Source organism: Nannobrachium achirus (genome assembly GCF_963921795.1).
Source record: "Nannobrachium achirus genome assembly, chromosome: 4".
Taxonomy (NCBI): domain Eukaryota; kingdom Metazoa; phylum Chordata; class Actinopteri; order Myctophiformes; family Myctophidae; genus Nannobrachium; species Nannobrachium achirus.
The window spans coordinates 22675466-22692361 of record NC_137813.1 but is presented as its reverse complement, the minus strand read 5'-3'; the positions used below and the strand labels follow the sequence as shown (position 1 = coordinate 22692361).

Sequence of the window (16896 nt, the reverse complement as noted above, 5' to 3'; positions counted from 1 at the left end):
CTCTGAAGTCTGAATACTAGGTAATTTCATCAAGCATACAGTAATTCACACATAATCTGGCATCTTTCTTTAATGCCTACATAGAACAGAAAAAGGTAATAAAACAAACTCTCTCTATATATATTCTTTTTTTATATATAAAAAATAAATAGTGCATAATCAACAGCTTTTCACATAAAGACATCCCACCCATCCACCTATATAATATACATAAACATTCAAATGTATGCTGTCATGTAAAGGAAAAAAAGGAGGAAAAAAAGAAAGAAAAGGTACACTAACACATACAAATATTTCATTAGTATTAACCTCTGAACTTTTATGGGCCATGGCAGCTATCCATTGATTTAAGGTGGTTTCTCAACCAAAATATTAGGCATTATGAGGTGAGTTTACTGTTAAAATGCACATCAGAGGTAGAGAGTCCAATGGACATTAAAAAAAGAAAAAGGTCACTCACTGGCACAGTATACTATGTTTTAAGACTTGTTTAAAGCAGTGGTTCCCAAACTTTTTAGCACAAGACCCAAAAAGAAATGAGACGTTTGCTCGGGACCCAAACTAGTAAAAATAGCAGATCAACAATCTCTTGTAGATCGGCTATTTTCACTACTTTATAAACATTTGTTTTCTAATTTATGGAATTTCTTAGATTTAATTCACTAACATTTTAGCTCTTTTGGGAATGTTTTTTGAAAATGTTTTGAAATAATAATCAAAAACCAAAATGTAGGAAACAAAAAATAAAGGGACCCATAAAAATGGGTCCCGACCCAGTGTTTGGGAACCGGTGGTTTAAAGCAATCAGAAATTTTCAAGTTTCAGTCCTGAAGAGACAGAGGCTCCAGCTCGCGTCAGGAAATGGGGGAATGAGGGGTCAGTCTTAGAGAACTGGGATTCTTGCTGGGCAGACATCAGCCCAGCATCACGGGCATGCTGCCACAGCTGTCTGGTGCCAACCACGCCCTGCTTCTTCAGATATCCTTGGCGGCAAAACAGAGGTGGCTTGTGATGGGTCAGCGATAGGCGGAAACACGACTCTAAGTGTTGCAGAGAAAAAACAGGAATGATTTACATTAAGGCTGGGCAATATATCGATATCGAGATATCAACATGCAAGGTATATCGACGAAGACGTCTTGAAATGAGGTATTGGTGTATGTGTCAAATTAATTTACAGATACATGATGGGTCAGCGATAGGCGGAAATATGACTAAGTGTTGCAGAGAAAAAACAGGAATGATTTTACATAAATATTTCTGTCCACAATAATAATTTGTAACTGGAGGTTGACCAGCAGTCAAATGGGTGAAGAAATAACACTGTCTGTACATGTCTAAGGAATTTGTGGCAGATGCATATGTCGTATGAATCATTTTAACCAGGGGTCTTCAACGTTTTCAGGCCAAGGACCTCTTAGCAGAGAGAGAGATGACTTAGGGACCCCCTCTACATATTGTATAAATGTGTGATGGAGATTCTCATCGATTTCATAGAAAGATTCATAGACTTGTTTGACACTTAACCACTTAAACCTTGACCTTTCACTCTGTACTTTGTCTGCTCTTTTTTTTAACCTCTGCCACCAACCTATTAGCCAAAAATGATGATCTACAGCAACGCGCTGCGAGGCGTTGAGAGCTTGTAGATCTGCTATTTTTGGCTAAAGTTCTCCTCAAGAGTATGCAGGGGTTCAAGTTGTTCATGTTGTAAAAATAATTATCCTATCACACAAGGATTTGGCGGCTCCCCTGTAGTAACTCTGAGGACCCCCTAGGGGTCCCGGACCCCCTGTTGAAGACCCCTGATCTTAACAAATTGAGATGTTTAATGTGCATGTAAATGTGAACATAGAAATAAGCGGTGTATCAAAAGGGCATGTCTGGACATCCAGTGCCAGGTGACGTGCTGCGCTACCTGCATAGAAGGCCCTGAGGTCAGTGTGGAAACAATGTTCCAGAAAGCGTCGCAGTGGCTGGCTGTGGGAGATGGGACCGTCCCACTCTGTCAGAAAATCCTCAATCATGTGGTGCACTGCCTTGGGCCGTGGCAATGGCCAACCAGAAGGTCGGTGCCTCATGTCACTCTCTGTCGGAATGAATACATACAAACAGATTCAAAACCAAAATATTTAGTATTAATATTGGCCGGGTTTCCCAAAGCGCAGTCGTACAGGCCCGTCGTAGGACACTCCGGTACGATGACGAAGCTGTTTCCCAAACGCGCCTCTCTCAAAACAGGCTACGCATGCCCTTAGGCTGGCCAGAGCCTTGTATTATAGAGTTCTGCCAACTCTGCCCCCATGTGAACTGAGATGATGCAACTCTGCACCGACTCTCCTTGAATGGCTCTGGGTCCTGATTGATCCCCACAACCAGCTGCGCTCGCAAATGAATTTCAGCTGTTGTGTGATTGTACTCGCCCCGCGAGAAAGAAGTAGAAAACAATGCTTAAAACTAGAAATACTGTTCCTTCGAAACAGTGTGGGCTCGATTCCAACCCAACAAATAGGATACTTTAAGGTACTGTAAGGTACAGTACCTTACAGTATTGTACTGTACCTTACTATACTGTACTGCACCTTACTGTACTGTACTGTACTGTACTGTACTGTACTGTACTGTAACTTACTGTACTTTACTGTACTCTACTGTACTGTACTTTACTGTATTCTACTGTAACTTACTGTACTTTACTGTACTCTACTGTACCTTACTGTACTGTACTCTACTGTACCTTACTGTACTGTACTGTACTGTACCTTACTGTACTATACTATACTGTACTCTACTGTACCGTACTGTACCTTACTGTACTGTACTCTACTGTACCTTACTATACTGTACTTTACTGTACTCTACTGTACTTTACTGTACTCCACTGTACCTTACTGTACTTTATTCTACTTTACTGTACTTTATTGTACTTTACTGTACTCTACTGTACCTTACTGTACTGTATTGTACTTTACTGTACCTTACTGTACTGTACTCTACTGTACCTTTCTGTACTGTACCTTTCTGTACCTTACTGTACTTTACTGTACTCTACTGAACCTTACTGTACTTTTACTGTACTCTACTGAACCTTACTGTACTGTACATATTCTATGTGTTCTAGATCTACATTTTTGATTCTGTGTTTGGGAACCAGCAACTGTCAAATGGACTCCAACTGTAGTGGAGTATATTGAGTGCATATACTGTAGGCTAACAATCCCAGATCACATCTGTCCTCCACTATGTCTATAACCAAGGCGTTCTTCTATGTGGCCACTCCAGACTGAGGAGTGGAGCATGGCTTTTATTGTGTTTGTGGATCTGACTTGGAAATGCATTGGTTTTGATATCTCCCTGACAACCAACAACAACCACTAATATGGCTGACTGTCCCTGCGGGCTCTAGGATATATGGCTATGGGATTTACATCCCATCGCCCGGACTTGATTCTTGATCACAGCTGTGTAATCAGTAGAGTGGAGAGGGACATTTATTTATAGTTTTAACTATAACTATAGTTTTATACATCACACAGCTTAGACATTTGGATCAAATCAGAGAGCAGACCTGTGTGAACGCAATGATATAGATAGCATATCTGAAGTGTGAACACTGCAGCCACAGCGCCTTAACATAAACATGGGTCTATTATCCTTCTCTCCACTCACTAAACCCATTGGAAATGCATTGGGTGCTTAAAGTTAAACATTTTTATTTTTTTATATTTATACTACAAAACATTTCAAAACCAAAAATACAAGCACACGTGTCCTCAGTAAGCTGAACACATAAAAATTTGAATGGTGTTGAAAGGTGTAAGCGTTTAAGAGATGAATCGCGCCAAAGTTTTGAGGATACTGACTGACTGATAGATAAATAATGAAGATAACATACGTGTGCTCGCCTTCCAGGCGAGCCCACAATTAACAAACTTGTTGGTAGGCTAACTGACCACACAGACCCCTTGTTTTTATTTTAAACTCTACTTGGAAGATTTAACGGCTGCACAAAATAGCCTAGTTGTTTTAATTTTAAACTACGACTTAACTGTTCTTCTAAATCATCCTAAATATTTATATAAGCTACCATGAGACTATATTATAGAGCTTTGATTTTCAAAGTGGGTCCGGGGACCCCAAGAGGTCCTTGATATGTGGCGATGCACTTAAACGGGAGTCGAACCCGGGGCTTTGACTCATCAGTCTAACATACAGTCCGCCAAGCCAACAGCGGTGGCAACAAGGTTGAAGTAGGAACCAAATGAACCCTCATCATGGGTGTAACTCAGAGAGTGTAGGCTACTGTACAATTAAATGGTCCCATTTGTACATGCACGTAGCAGGCTACATACCCAAGATGAGGGTCCATTTGGTTCATATAATTTCCTAACTAAATACAACAGCCCTGCCAATAAAATTCAGCGCTCGATTGGCGCGATGGCTTGTGTGTTGGACTGACAAGTGGAAACTCCGGGTTCTATCCCCGCTTCCTTGCAGTATTATATATCATTTAGCTGGGGACCCCCAAGGGTCCCCGGACCACACTTTGAGAACGAATGGGGAGCTCTTCATTTTTATGTAAGTATTTGTGTTGTGGTGCACTCTGCTCTCTCAAGCAACCCAACAGACGCATAACATAACAAATATATAGTTCATCTTTTATTTTTTCACTATATTACTTATTTTTATAGCAGGTGTGTAGCCTAAGCTAGCTACTCTGCCATCCACTTGACTTAGATCGATTTTTTATATACTTTTATAGTTATACTTATAGTAATCAGCTTCACTACAAAGGGTTTAAGGGCGCCCCAGGTCACCTTTTAAAAAAACCTTCGTAAGACAGGTCTGCGTGATTGACAGGAGCCTTCACAGGTTCTTCTACGATCGTCCTGGAGACCTTACGATGGGTTTTCTGAAGTCATTCCTAAGGTGTGCTCACCCATCGTAGCAGCCCATTTGGTTCCATTGTACACTCTCGACCGGTTTCCTGAAAGCCGTCGTAGCCTTGATTGACAGGAGCCTTCATAACAGTTTTGCTGCTACGATGGGTCTTACGACCATCCTAAAGCTTAAGATTGCTTTGGGAAACCCGGCCATTATCAGTAATGGATAATCAAATAATTCATGAATCGTTTGACAGAGGATTCAGTGGATAAAACTCAAGGTAGCAAATAATTGGTTTAGTGATGTATTGTTTATAAACTGAAGGAATATTTTTGCCTGATGCATTAACCAATGAATGTTTTTGACTGGGGCATTAAGGAGTAGTTCACCCCCACATTTTTTTTTTATTCCTATTGATTACTCACGGCATGGAGACTTGAGTTCAATAATATTTTTGGTATTTGTCGCATTCCTAAGACAAAAAATGTATTATAGTCCCCAATGATTCCGGATGCAGAATCGTTGGGGGAACACAAGTCTCCATGGCGTGAGTAATTCATAGAAAATAAGTCATTTTGGGGGTGAACTACTCCTTTAAGCCATTTCAAGATGTCTGTTTCCGTTCAGACAAACGTCTTTTAAAAAACATTATTACCTTATTTGGAAACATTATATTATGTCTAAATTAATCACAAAGATTAGTCGACTAATCAAAAAATTATTGACAGATCATTGATGAGGAAAATACTGGTTAGTTGCAGCCATGGTTTTCTCACAGCACAATCATGAATTTACAAAATTATAAAAAGGACTGAATTAAAGTCAGGAGGGCGGATGGTGGATGAGTGAACTGCTTGCACGACTCTGTCATACAAACTAGGCTGAATATATGGGGTTCAGACTCGATTAGGGTTTGTTTATCTTGTTTAATGGCCGAGTGAACCATGAAGACCTGTACTCAGGGCCAGCAGTGCCGATCAGGACGAGAGAAACGCAGCTGTGTGAAGCCTGATCTATGCTTCGTCCCACGACGGTGTTGCACATCATAGAAAATAGCAGACCGGCAAGCTCACAGCGCTTCACAACACATCTCGTTGTGAGCTTGCAGGTCCGTTATATTCGACGCACAACACCATCATGCGGCGAATAGGCTGATCTAGGATCAGATAACAGGAAACCTTTACTTATACATACCAGTAGGGAGGCTGTCATAGTGGTACAACACAGGGTGCAGGAAGTTGGACCTCCATGCTCGGGTCCACTCTGACTCTGCTCTCCCCGGCCCCAGAAAGTCTGTGCGGTTCAGCCCATACTGCATGACCAGAACCAGGAGCCCATGCCTGGACACCTTGTGGCCAGAGAGAGTTGAGAACTGAGGCAGGGCTTGTAAGGGGAACTCCTCCAAGTATTCACAGTGAGAGCTGAGGGCCGAGGAGAGAAGGACAAGTCAAAACGTGTCATGGAACAACATTTAGCACATCCTTGCTTCCTTCCTGTGTTTAAATGACATCCCCTGACTCCCTCAGAATAACATCCACTCACCCTTTAAGAAGTATGACGTCTCCCAACACGCCAAACATTTGGTATGGCCCAGAGGCTTCATTGACACGCTTCAGAATCCATGACTGTAGCTGAGTGGTCAACAGTTTAGTGAAAGGCCACAGGTTGCTATGGTAACGCTGCTCAAGTACACGATGCACTGCCCGCGCTGTGGTAAAACAAGGATGTAGGTATGAGCTGTACATCAAATACTCTCTCTCAAGTGAGATGACAGTTTTACCAGCACTTTACTAGACTTCAGTAGTCTACTAGAATGCCATCCTAATTCATTAGCCATACTGAATGTACCTTTACATGCAATTACATATGGAAATTCAAGCATATGCAAGTAACCTATACAAAAGGTATCCATTTAGTGGGGTGTTACCTGTGTAACGGAATCCATGGACGAACCCCCCGGCTGATGTCCGGTAGTCTCTAGAGTGGGCAGCTGTGCCCAACACAAACAGGCCTGGCGTGCCGCGCCCTTCATACCAGGCCGTCACCCCTGGCAACCTGCTTCTGGCTCCCTCGCTGCTGGGCGGGCGGGCCGAGCTTGGGGAGATAATCAGCGTTATTAGGAAATATGGACACTTTCTAAATCTCAAACCTTTTTAGGCCGTGACCCCCAAAATAAACAAATTTGAAATGGGGACCCCCAACCTGACAAGCACTTGGAATTGTAGGTATTACATTTAATGTGACTCGGTTCCACATCCGCATTGACAGCACTGCATACATCTCTGTGTAAATATAATACCTAGAATTAACACTCTCTTAACCTTCGTACCCATCAAATATGCTGAAGTTGAAGCGGAAGCCCAGGCATCGGATGACACGGTCATAGGGTTGACGCAGGGAGAAGTTGTCGCTGTGGTAAGCCGGCAGGTTGGCCGACGACACCCTGGAGCCGTTCCTCTCCTCTGGGCCGTCCAGGAGCTCGGCCAGGGTCAGGTACAACTGGTTCCTCTTCTCCTTCCTGCCAGGCTTTGCCTGGCCCTTCTTTCTGCCCGATCTCACCCTTTCATCGTCTCTACGCTGGACGATGGCGATGTCCTCCAGGCCTCCCTCTGCCAGCCCATCAAGGGACTTGAGCTGGTATGTGTCCAACAGCTCATTGTTCACGGCTCTGAGGGGAAAATAGGTCAATTTGACAAGTCAAAGAGGAGAGGCTTGTCAGCACACTTCAGTGAGCCCTGTAAGGCCGCATGCTTTGTGTGTACTCCTGTAAGTGTTAGATTGTTCTATATTTGGGTCGTCACAGCACCATAAGAAAATTCCTAACCCAAGTGTGGTTTTCATAATAGAAATAATGGCATGCCGTTGCGATGCAAACGCATTGAATAGCAGGAAGAAAAAAATCCAGTGGAATATGAAAATATGACGATCAATATGAAAATAAGACAATCAATAACAAGACAAATAGTTTGAAAGCTCCGCTAGCAGCTCCTTGAGGATGTGCTGCTATGTGCTAAAGGAAATTCTATGGGGACAACAAAATCAGTAGGTTCATCCTGCAATCTGCCTAAAAGATTATATGTCTTGGCACGGAAGGAAAAGCCATGCGGCCACTAATCTGAGTATGGTTCATTCTTGCTAAATGCCTCATGCAAGTTTTTGGCCAAATGGTGTCACTAGAATGAACACTGGTTCACCAAAATCAGTAGTAGTCACTCACTCTCTGGGGCCGGCAGAGCAACAAACGACAGACCAACTGACTGTGCTTGCCATCCTTAAACCTAAGTTATACTTTGTTGCATACAGAAAATATCCGATCTTCAAGCTAACAATGTGTCAAGCTTGTAGACCGCCTATTTTCTGTGCGCAACACCAGGCATGTAACCAAGCATAAAATAGGCTTTGCCACTAAAACCATTCAATCCACCAATTGCATAGTACCGGAGATCTCCAACATAATGTGTCTGCCAAGCCAGTCGAACAGGACTGGGGCTGTAGAGGTGGATTCGGCTCGCTCTGCCCAGGATGCTCTGGGCCGTTTCGAATGCAGAGTTTCCTTTGCCCAGAATAAGCACTGCTTGGTCTTTGTAGTCCTCGGGATCTGTAGAGATGGACTCATAACCCTCAGCTAGGTCAGAACCAACAAACTGAACCTTCTGTGGATCCCACAGCCCTGTTGACACCAGGAGGACCCTGAGAGAGAGGAAAAAGCAAAGTCAAACCTCAGTTTTTGTGTATGTTTTTTAATCTCTCCCCTATTTTCTCCCCAATTAATTCAATGCCAATTCCCACGTGTGTACTGGGGTGCCTGACAGCCTGTCAATGCAAACACCTACTGTTGGTTTGGCAAGGTTGTAGACAAACCACATGCCTCCTCTGATACACATGGAGGGACAAGCACATTTTCAGCTGACAGCAAGGAATTACATCAGCAGAGCGTAAAGGACACAAGCTTATATCATCTCCCCAAGTTCTCCACTCTGACCAGCCAGCAGGGGTCACTAATGCAGCAACAAGAACAATCTCTTGCTGCCTTCCCACCAGTTTGTTGACACCCTGTCAAGTCAAAAGCATCACTGCCCTACCTGAATGTCTGCATTTGACCACAGATACCCCAAATAATTAAGTCGAATCTGCACACTGGGGTGACATTTCGAGCAACCTTGCTCTTCGTCAGACTGACTATTCAGAAAGAAATCTTGAAGAATTGTGAAATATAATTGAATACTTTTTTAAAATTACATATCAATTTGGTTGTTCTTCACATGAAAATATTTGAGAACAATTTCTCTAAATAAGGTTTCATTTGGACATGCTAAATACCTGCATGTATAGTCCAGGCCACGCTGATCAGTCAGTGTGTACACCTTGCCTCCAGGTGACAGCGATGCCCTGACCTTGCCAACGTCCACGCCGTAGTGGACCCTCAGCCCCAGCTCTTTCACGAACATGGCCAGGTAGCGGAGAAAGGCGTCTGCCGCTGGGTACAGCTCCTGGCTCACTCGCTGGAAGAGGAGGTCAGGCCTGTCACTCAGCAGAGAGTTCCAGTCGTGACGCAGGTTGAACTCTCGGTTCCGCCTCCCCGTGTAGATCTTGTTGATACTGATGAGCTTCCTGTGTCTGGGGTATCTTTGTACAAAACAACAGAACAATAGCACTGAGTTTACTTCAGGGGTCTTCAACGTTTTCAGACCAAGGACCCCTTAGCTGAGAGAGAGATGAAGCAGATTCCATATAGTTTCATCATTTGACAGCACAAGCATCAGTGTATTCATGTCAGATATGTAACCAATTGAACCGTCAATACTTAATCAACTTGACCTTTCACTCTGTACTTAGTGTGCTCTTTCTCCCCTCTAGACCAAACCTCTTTGCCAAAAATAGCCGATCTACAAGCTCACAACGCCTCGTGCTTTGAGCTTGTCGATCTGCTATATTTGGCTAAAGTTCTCAGAATATGGACGTTAGGGTTCAAGTGGTTAATATAAAAAAGGAGAAAAAAAGTTTCTATCACACAAACATTTGGAGGATCCCTTGTAGTAACTCTGAGGACCCCCTAGAGGTCCCGGACCCCCTGTTGAAGACCCCTGGGATAGATGAAGCTCTCAACTGACTGGTGTCAGATAGCACTTAGTTGACTTAATTGACCTTTGCTTTGATATTATTATTGCTATCACTTTACTGGTATGGATAATTGATCATTTAGTTTTTTGCTCAGGCATAAGGCATGGTTTGGCACGTACTGCACATGCACAACCTGGAAGGCGCTCCAATCTTTTATGGCCCTTCCCAAAGTTTCTTTCAGTTTACAGTTACAGTCATTTAGCAGACGCTTTAAATCCAAAGCGACTTACAATACACAGGTAATACATCAATATAATAAGCATTCCCAATGCCTGATTGAGGGTCTAGACTGGGTCTGTCATTTTGTTGTATCTGTGATTGGGGCCATACAAATAACATTGAGTAGATGAAGTGTGTTAGAAGTGACTGAGACCATTGAGCTCTGGCTAGTATCCAGATTTTGGGATATCTACAAGCTCACAAGACATTGCAACATGATGTGTTGAGAGCTTGGTAGGTCGTCTATTTTCGGCAAAGACATGTGTGGAGGAGAGTTTGCCTGACTGCGAGCGCCAGACATCTCACACTACGTTCACTACAAACCACCCACCAACAGGGGGGGGTGATGTGCGGACTGAAGTGTCAGGCTAGAGGAGAGTAACTACAGAGCCGACACTGGTCAATCTAACATATAATTTTCCGAATGTCTGTCTGTCTGTCTGAGTGTCTGTCTGTCTGTCTGTCTGAAACCGCGTTTCTCCTCAGTGGCTGGAGCAATTGATCTGAAATCGCATCACCATCAGCATATGAACACACCTGACATAACTGTGAAGCCCGTTTGTCACTTTCACAAATCGTATGCTGTATAATTGCATTTTTATGGTGTATCTATATCTATTTAGCCTACAGTACCTTTTGTGACCACACATGTTAAGGGAGGGGCGCTGTTGTTCAGGCCATGCACAATCACACACAAACCCACACACACACACACACACACACACACACACACGGGGGGGGGGGGGGGGGGGGGGGAGTGTGTGTGTGTGCAGGCGGGCAGGCGGGCGGGCGGGCGGGAGGGGTTCTGGCCCTGTTACAGATGTTGTCCAAAATCATGCAGATCGGTACACAGTATCTCTGTAGCCGTTAAATGGAACGGGTATTTCTTACATTGATGCTCCTACATATTAGCATGCAAGCACCAGTTAAAGTTACTTTCCATCCCTCATATACTGTGTGCACAGTGCACATCCCATAATCCACACACTGCACATCATTTCGGAGCTCATATCTTTGAACGGGTAAGGGCTAGTTAACTATTAGTTTACGATGTGTGTAGAAGGTTCAAGTTATTAGTAAACTATTAGTACACTACACACTCACTGACAAGCATCAAAATAAGACTTTTGGACACTTGGGATAACACTATAGTGAGTGATCTCACAAGCTTGTTGTTCCTATTCACAAAATTACATTAGGCCTATACGATGTTGTTTTTACACCTACATTTTGAAGAAGCTGCCCGGTACAGAGTTTCTCTCCAATATGATATAATCTCTCTGAGCCTTGGACAGAAAATGTCCCATCTGGAGACCAGCAGGCCCAGCTCCAAGGACACAGTAGTCATAGTGATGAGTGCTGTTGTGTTGGTGCTGGCTTGAAGAACATTGGATCAGGCCAAGAAGGACCAGAAGGTGGAAGAGAAGGAAGCCTGAATCCATAACCTGTAATAACAGGACGATGGACAAGATAGGGAAGAGAGTGAGACATGGACAAAATGTTCAATCTATAATACCATTCAAGGACACACAATCCATCATCAATCGCTTGTTAATTCACAATCGCAACATCTGCACAATCGAATAGTATTTCTCATGTTGCATAATGCTTATGCTGTATTTGGGAGAAAATAGTGAGATTTCCCCGAAGCGTTTACATAGATAAGCCCTACCTGCCGACTTGAGCTATGGTATGGGTTGAACACAGTTACAAAAAAGGGCCTAATTAGTTTTGATCTGTCGGGTATGCTAGACTCGATCTAGCAGAGCTCCTATCGATCGTACAGTAGATGATTCATGCCCCCGCATTATGGCATCAAACAAACCCAATAACCACAAGACCAAACCAGCTATCAGCGGCGCACAACTAACTATACAATCAGTTGAATATGGTGTGACATGCAAAAAAAGTCCAAACTGCGTGGATCATCAAACTCATTAAACTCCTGATCCGACATGATGAACATGTCTGAGGATGAAGCCAGATGTATAGTGCGTATTACAAGAGTTTTAAAAACACAGTGCACTACCTTTCACTGCAGTCGACCCCTCTCTCCCAAAATCCAGTGGTTTAACATTTGGCTGTAGTCGAAGACATTTCGTCAGAGAAGAGAATCTACATGTTGGCAATTATTACTTGCATTTCATAAGGCTAAACGATGATCCCCCTCCACCAGCAGAAGACCAGCACAGAGCCATTTCCCCCTGGCCCCGAGGAACACCAATGAAACGCTGCATATCAAAAGGGGGCGTGGTTATAACAATAGAGCCCAAATAGCATAGATTAGAACACTGGTATCCCAAACACTGGCTCGGGACCCATTTGTGGGTCGTGGACACATTTTTATGGGTCCTTTATTTTATTATTTTTTTCGTTTCCTACATTGTGTTTATAATTATCATTATTTCAAAACATTTACAGAAAACATTCCCAAAAAAGCAGTAATTTCATGAATAGATAAAAGAAAAATCTAAGAAATCCATAAATTAGAACACAGATGTAATGTTTAAGAAGTAGTGAAAATAGTCGATCAACTAGATCGAAAATTAGATAATAGTAGAACTGAATAGAACATAATAATACAATAATAGAACACAATAAAAAAATATAACACAATATAACATAATAGTGTAATCCTTATTAGCATAGTATTTATTGTACTGCCATGGGCTACTGTTTTCAAACTGCTAATAAAGTATTCAATCAATCTAAAATAAATTACAACAATTTCACTGCCTATAATGGTACCACCACCAACTGTATTGTGAATGTGATGATAAACACCTTGAACTTGATCTCTGTTACAGCTACATAACTAATATATGGAATGAACTCTGTTTGTATCATTTATCCATTTATTATCAGGGAAGAGGGGAAAAAACAGCCCTTAAAGTGACTCAGTATTTTATTTGTGCCCTGTCATGTTTTCTCCTCGGGCTCCTTCGTCACAAAATGGTGAAACTGCCTCATCATGTTAAGCTTTCAGACATGTGAGGGATGTGTCAGCACTCACACTTCCTATTATATTCAGCAGCTTGAATATAAAACAGGGAGAGCAGATCACACAGGCAGTAGACGGTTCACACTCCAAGGAGAGCAACTTTTACAAGATACACTTCAAGGATCATTCAGCTGACGCACAGGTAAGTTAATGTTAAATTAATAATGTTTGTTACTGTGCATGATCTATCTACAAATCTTATTTGTATTCACTATTTACTAACAACCATGATGACATGGTTTGCAGAACTGGAGACAATGAAGAGTGCAAGGAAAAATGACACAGATTCCTCTGACAGGTATTTCACCTCATACTTGACACATTTTTAGGAACATTCAACCTGCTGCTGTGTGCTCGTGTTTTCAAAGTTTCTGTATATATCGCAACAGTGTCCAATGTCCATCTCTCTCCACAGTGATTTGTCAGAGCAGATCAAGGCAGCCACTAAGGACAGTCACATCAGAGCTGAGAACACACAGCTGATGTTGAGCTACCAGAAGGGACACATCACTCTGTCACAGTACAAGGTGAGCTCAGCAGATTCACATAGTGTGTGTAGATCATCACACAGAGTTTGCAGCACCCCTGAATGAATGATCCGTTTGACAGAGAAAACAAGCTTATCAGTCTAATATACTGTAAATCATTGCTGTCAGGTGGAAATCTTAATTGTATCACCATATTTAAACGTTTAGTTTTTTTGTATATGAATGCCCTACTTTATAGTACAAGAGTGTCACACACAAGTGTACCGCGTCCCGAGCTTGTAGATCTGCTATATTTGCAATTGTTGAAAATGTTTGAAAGTGAAAGCGATTAATTCTTGTCTGTGGGTTTTATACAAAAAAGTATTAACCAGAGCTTGTGACTAAATAATAACTACAGTACATTGGATCCATTAACAATGGTTATTTTTTCCATTTCCTGAAAAGTAACAGTTTTGGACATGCAAGGGAAATTCCACCCGACAGTGACGAGATGTGTTTCTCTATTCCAAAACAGCTCCTTCTCTGTTCCCTGTATGAGATCTACAAAGTGCTGGAGCAGGAATTGGACAGGAATGCCTCGCACCCAGCTGTTGTGCCAATATACTTCCCCCAGGAACTGGCCCGTCTGGAATCCCTAGAGAGAGATCTGGAGCACTTCTTTGGACCAGAGTGGAAAAAGAGAATAATCGTTCCTGCAGCCACACAGAGATATCAACAGCGACTTCAGCAGGTGAGTGCTGAAAGAATACTATGAGGACACTAGCAGAGAGAGATACTATATGCTATGTACGTGGAACTGATAATGCTTGAATCACCCTCACATCATATGACTTCAAATGTTTCTTAGTGGATCCCTTGACCAATTCATATTGATCCTTTTAGAGAACGAACCAAATGGCTCCATATGGCATATCTTTGTTCATATAGAAACTTTTAGGTGTTTTATGTTGAACTGTAGTCATGTGCTTTCCTATGCAAACTGCTAATAAAGTATTATTATTCAATCCCACAATCAAAACATTTGCCTCAACAAGAATAATTGTGATTCTATATCAATAATCATATTAATCATCAACCATTCAGACTGTACTACCTGTACTGTTAACATGTTAATAACGTATTCAATCAATCAATGACATTATAAGGATACATACTGTATACAGAGAACTAAGTGGTTACGGTAGACTCATTCTCTACTCACACATCTTTCTTTCGTTTTCTCAGATTGGCAAAGACAACCCAGCATTGCTCGTGGCACATGCCTACACCCGTTACCTTGGTGACCTGTCAGGGGGGCAAGTGCTGGGGAAGATTACCCAGAAATCCATTGGGCTGAGTGGAGGAGACGGCGTGTCGTTCTTCTCGTTCCCTGGTGTGACCAGTCCCACCCGCTTCAAACAGCTGTACCGCAGCAGGATGAACAGCATCGAACTCACACAGGAGGAGAGGGAGGCTCTGCTGGCAGAGGCTGTCGCAGCCTTTGAACTCAACATCCAGGTGACTGAATGACAGGGTTCCCACACATTTTTTACCAATTAATTTCCAAAACTTTTCCAGAATATTTAACCCGATTTCCAGGACTATATAACAATAATTCAGCTCAATAACGAGTCCAATGCGCAATGCCCAAAGACAGGTAGTGTATGCCAGTGGTTCTCAACCTTTTCAGGCTGTGAGCCCCGAAATAATCAAATTTGAACTGGGAACCCCGGCAACCTGACGAGCACTAAGAGTTGAGGAATTTTGTATAACACGGTTTTATTGTGAAAATAGCAGATCTACATGCTCACAACGCTCCCTCTAATATTTGACAACTTGGCCAATGTTTAATTTGTCTTTTCAGACAGACGTATTAATTTTTTCCAGGACCTTCCAGGACCCTTGATCAATTTCAAAACCTTTCCAGTACTGGAAAAATATTTTTCTAATTTCAAAGTATTTCCAGGAATTTTTCTTTTTTTTTGTATTGACAAAATATTACAGTACATACAAAGAACAGGTCAAAAAGCAGTCACATCACAATAAAATTAAGAAATACAAAGAAAAATATAATAAAATAAATAATAAGCTCGAGGTTACTTAGGTAATATATTCATCACAGATTCTTATGGTTTTCACAGCTTTAGTGTTAGTACAGTGTTTTAAAGTATCTAAGTATGACAATAGTAGGGCTTTAAAAACAACAATATTTGGACGTTGGTTGGCAAATTTGGTACAATGAATATGATATTTAGCTAGAATTAAGAGAAGGTTAATAACATACATTTTGTCTACATTTATTTTATCATCGTTTGAAAGACCAAATAATATATGTCGAATACTCAATTTAAGCGAGGAGTCAATTTTGGAATTTATAATTTCATGACCGTGGGAACCCTGGAATGAGGTTTTAGCCTGGCTTCCCTATAGGGCATGTCATAAACATTAGTATAATATACAGTAAATACAAAATAAGGCTTAAACTGGATCTGCTGTAATAACGACTGTAATAGATTTGTTTCCTTTGTAAACAACATGAGTAAAAATGATTCACGAGGTATAAAGAGCCTATTTATAATGTACAGTTCAAACTCTTGAGTGTACACGCGTACTGGGTATTCAAGTTAAATATTCAACTAATGTATGTTCAAAACAATTTTAATGATACAATGGTCTCAAGTCAAAGGGAACCTAGAGTAAAAACATAAGAGAAGCAATTATAAAAGGGGAAGGGCTGATAAATGCAACATACACATTATCAACTTGCTGAATGTTTTCCCCCCCTTCTTTCCAATAAAGGTATTTGATGACTTGCAGAAAATGCTGACTGTCACAGAGGAAATGGGAAACCAACCAAAGGCAAAAACTCACAACTTCCCAGCATCCATCATCCCATCCTCACCTGTTGTACAGTTCACCATGGGGTTATGTGTAGCACTGGTCACTGTAGGAATGGGAATGTATGCATTGTAGCCATGTAGCACTAACCTGCACAACTGTAATCCTTGAATGTCCTTATTGAAGCAATTGTTTGCACTTAAAGCACTTTACTAACAGCTTACTAACAGCCAGTCTGCCAAGAAAATAGCAACATAACTGTTACAGTATATCCAACATTGAATGATGATTGATGATTATGATCATGATGATTATATTAAATGGAATTGTTTAAAATCCAAGTTATTTTATAAACTAACGTGATTT

At 41.7% G+C, this 16896-nt stretch overlaps 2 protein-coding genes across 2 annotated transcripts; one reads left to right on the top strand and one right to left on the bottom strand.

The window, feature by feature from the left end:
• Window positions 1-189: 189 nt before the first annotated feature.
• Window positions 190-12392, bottom strand: foxred2 (FAD-dependent oxidoreductase domain containing 2). Its single transcript, XM_080724485.1, has 10 exons — window positions 12254-12392; window positions 11452-11669; window positions 9205-9510; window positions 8323-8574; window positions 7214-7552; window positions 6812-6978; window positions 6427-6592; window positions 6079-6305; window positions 1919-2089; window positions 190-1040 (listed from the first exon to the last, which is right to left on the bottom strand). The coding sequence occupies exons 2-10, from the start codon at window positions 11664-11666 to the stop codon at window positions 805-807; spliced, it is 2079 nt and encodes a 692-aa protein (XP_080580611.1). The 5' UTR covers window positions 11667-11669; window positions 12254-12392; the 3' UTR covers window positions 190-804.
• Window positions 12393-13285: 893 nt separating this feature from the next.
• hmox1a (heme oxygenase 1a) lies at window positions 13286-16849 on the top strand. Its single transcript, XM_080724495.1, has 6 exons — window positions 13286-13367; window positions 13472-13523; window positions 13641-13752; window positions 14228-14443; window positions 14938-15210; window positions 16492-16849. The coding sequence occupies exons 2-6, from the start codon at window positions 13483-13485 to the stop codon at window positions 16663-16665; spliced, it is 816 nt and encodes a 271-aa protein (XP_080580621.1). The 5' UTR covers window positions 13286-13367; window positions 13472-13482; the 3' UTR covers window positions 16666-16849.
• Window positions 16850-16896: the final 47 nt, after the last annotated feature.

Excerpts from the sequence above, each read along its gene's own strand:
- foxred2 (XM_080724485.1), bottom strand. The coding sequence starts at position 11,666 with ATGGATTCAGGCTTCCTTCTCTTCCACCTTCTGGTCCTTCTTGGCCTG. Across the intron at positions 7,553-8,322 it reads CATTATGTTGGAGATCTCCG|AGCCGTGAACAATGAGCTGT; the intron begins GTACTATGCAAT and ends TTTTCCCCTCAG. Across the intron at positions 2,090-6,078 it reads CTATGACAGCCTCCCTACTG|AGAGTGACATGAGGCACCGA; the intron begins GTATGTATAAGT and ends TCATTCCGACAG.
- hmox1a (XM_080724495.1), top strand. The coding sequence starts at position 13,483 with ATGAAGAGTGCAAGGAAAAATGACACAGATTCCTCTGACAG. Across the intron at positions 14,444-14,937 it reads ATCAACAGCGACTTCAGCAG|ATTGGCAAAGACAACCCAGC; the intron begins GTGAGTGCTGAA and ends TCGTTTTCTCAG. Across the intron at positions 15,211-16,491 it reads CCTTTGAACTCAACATCCAG|GTATTTGATGACTTGCAGAA; the intron begins GTGACTGAATGA and ends TTTCCAATAAAG.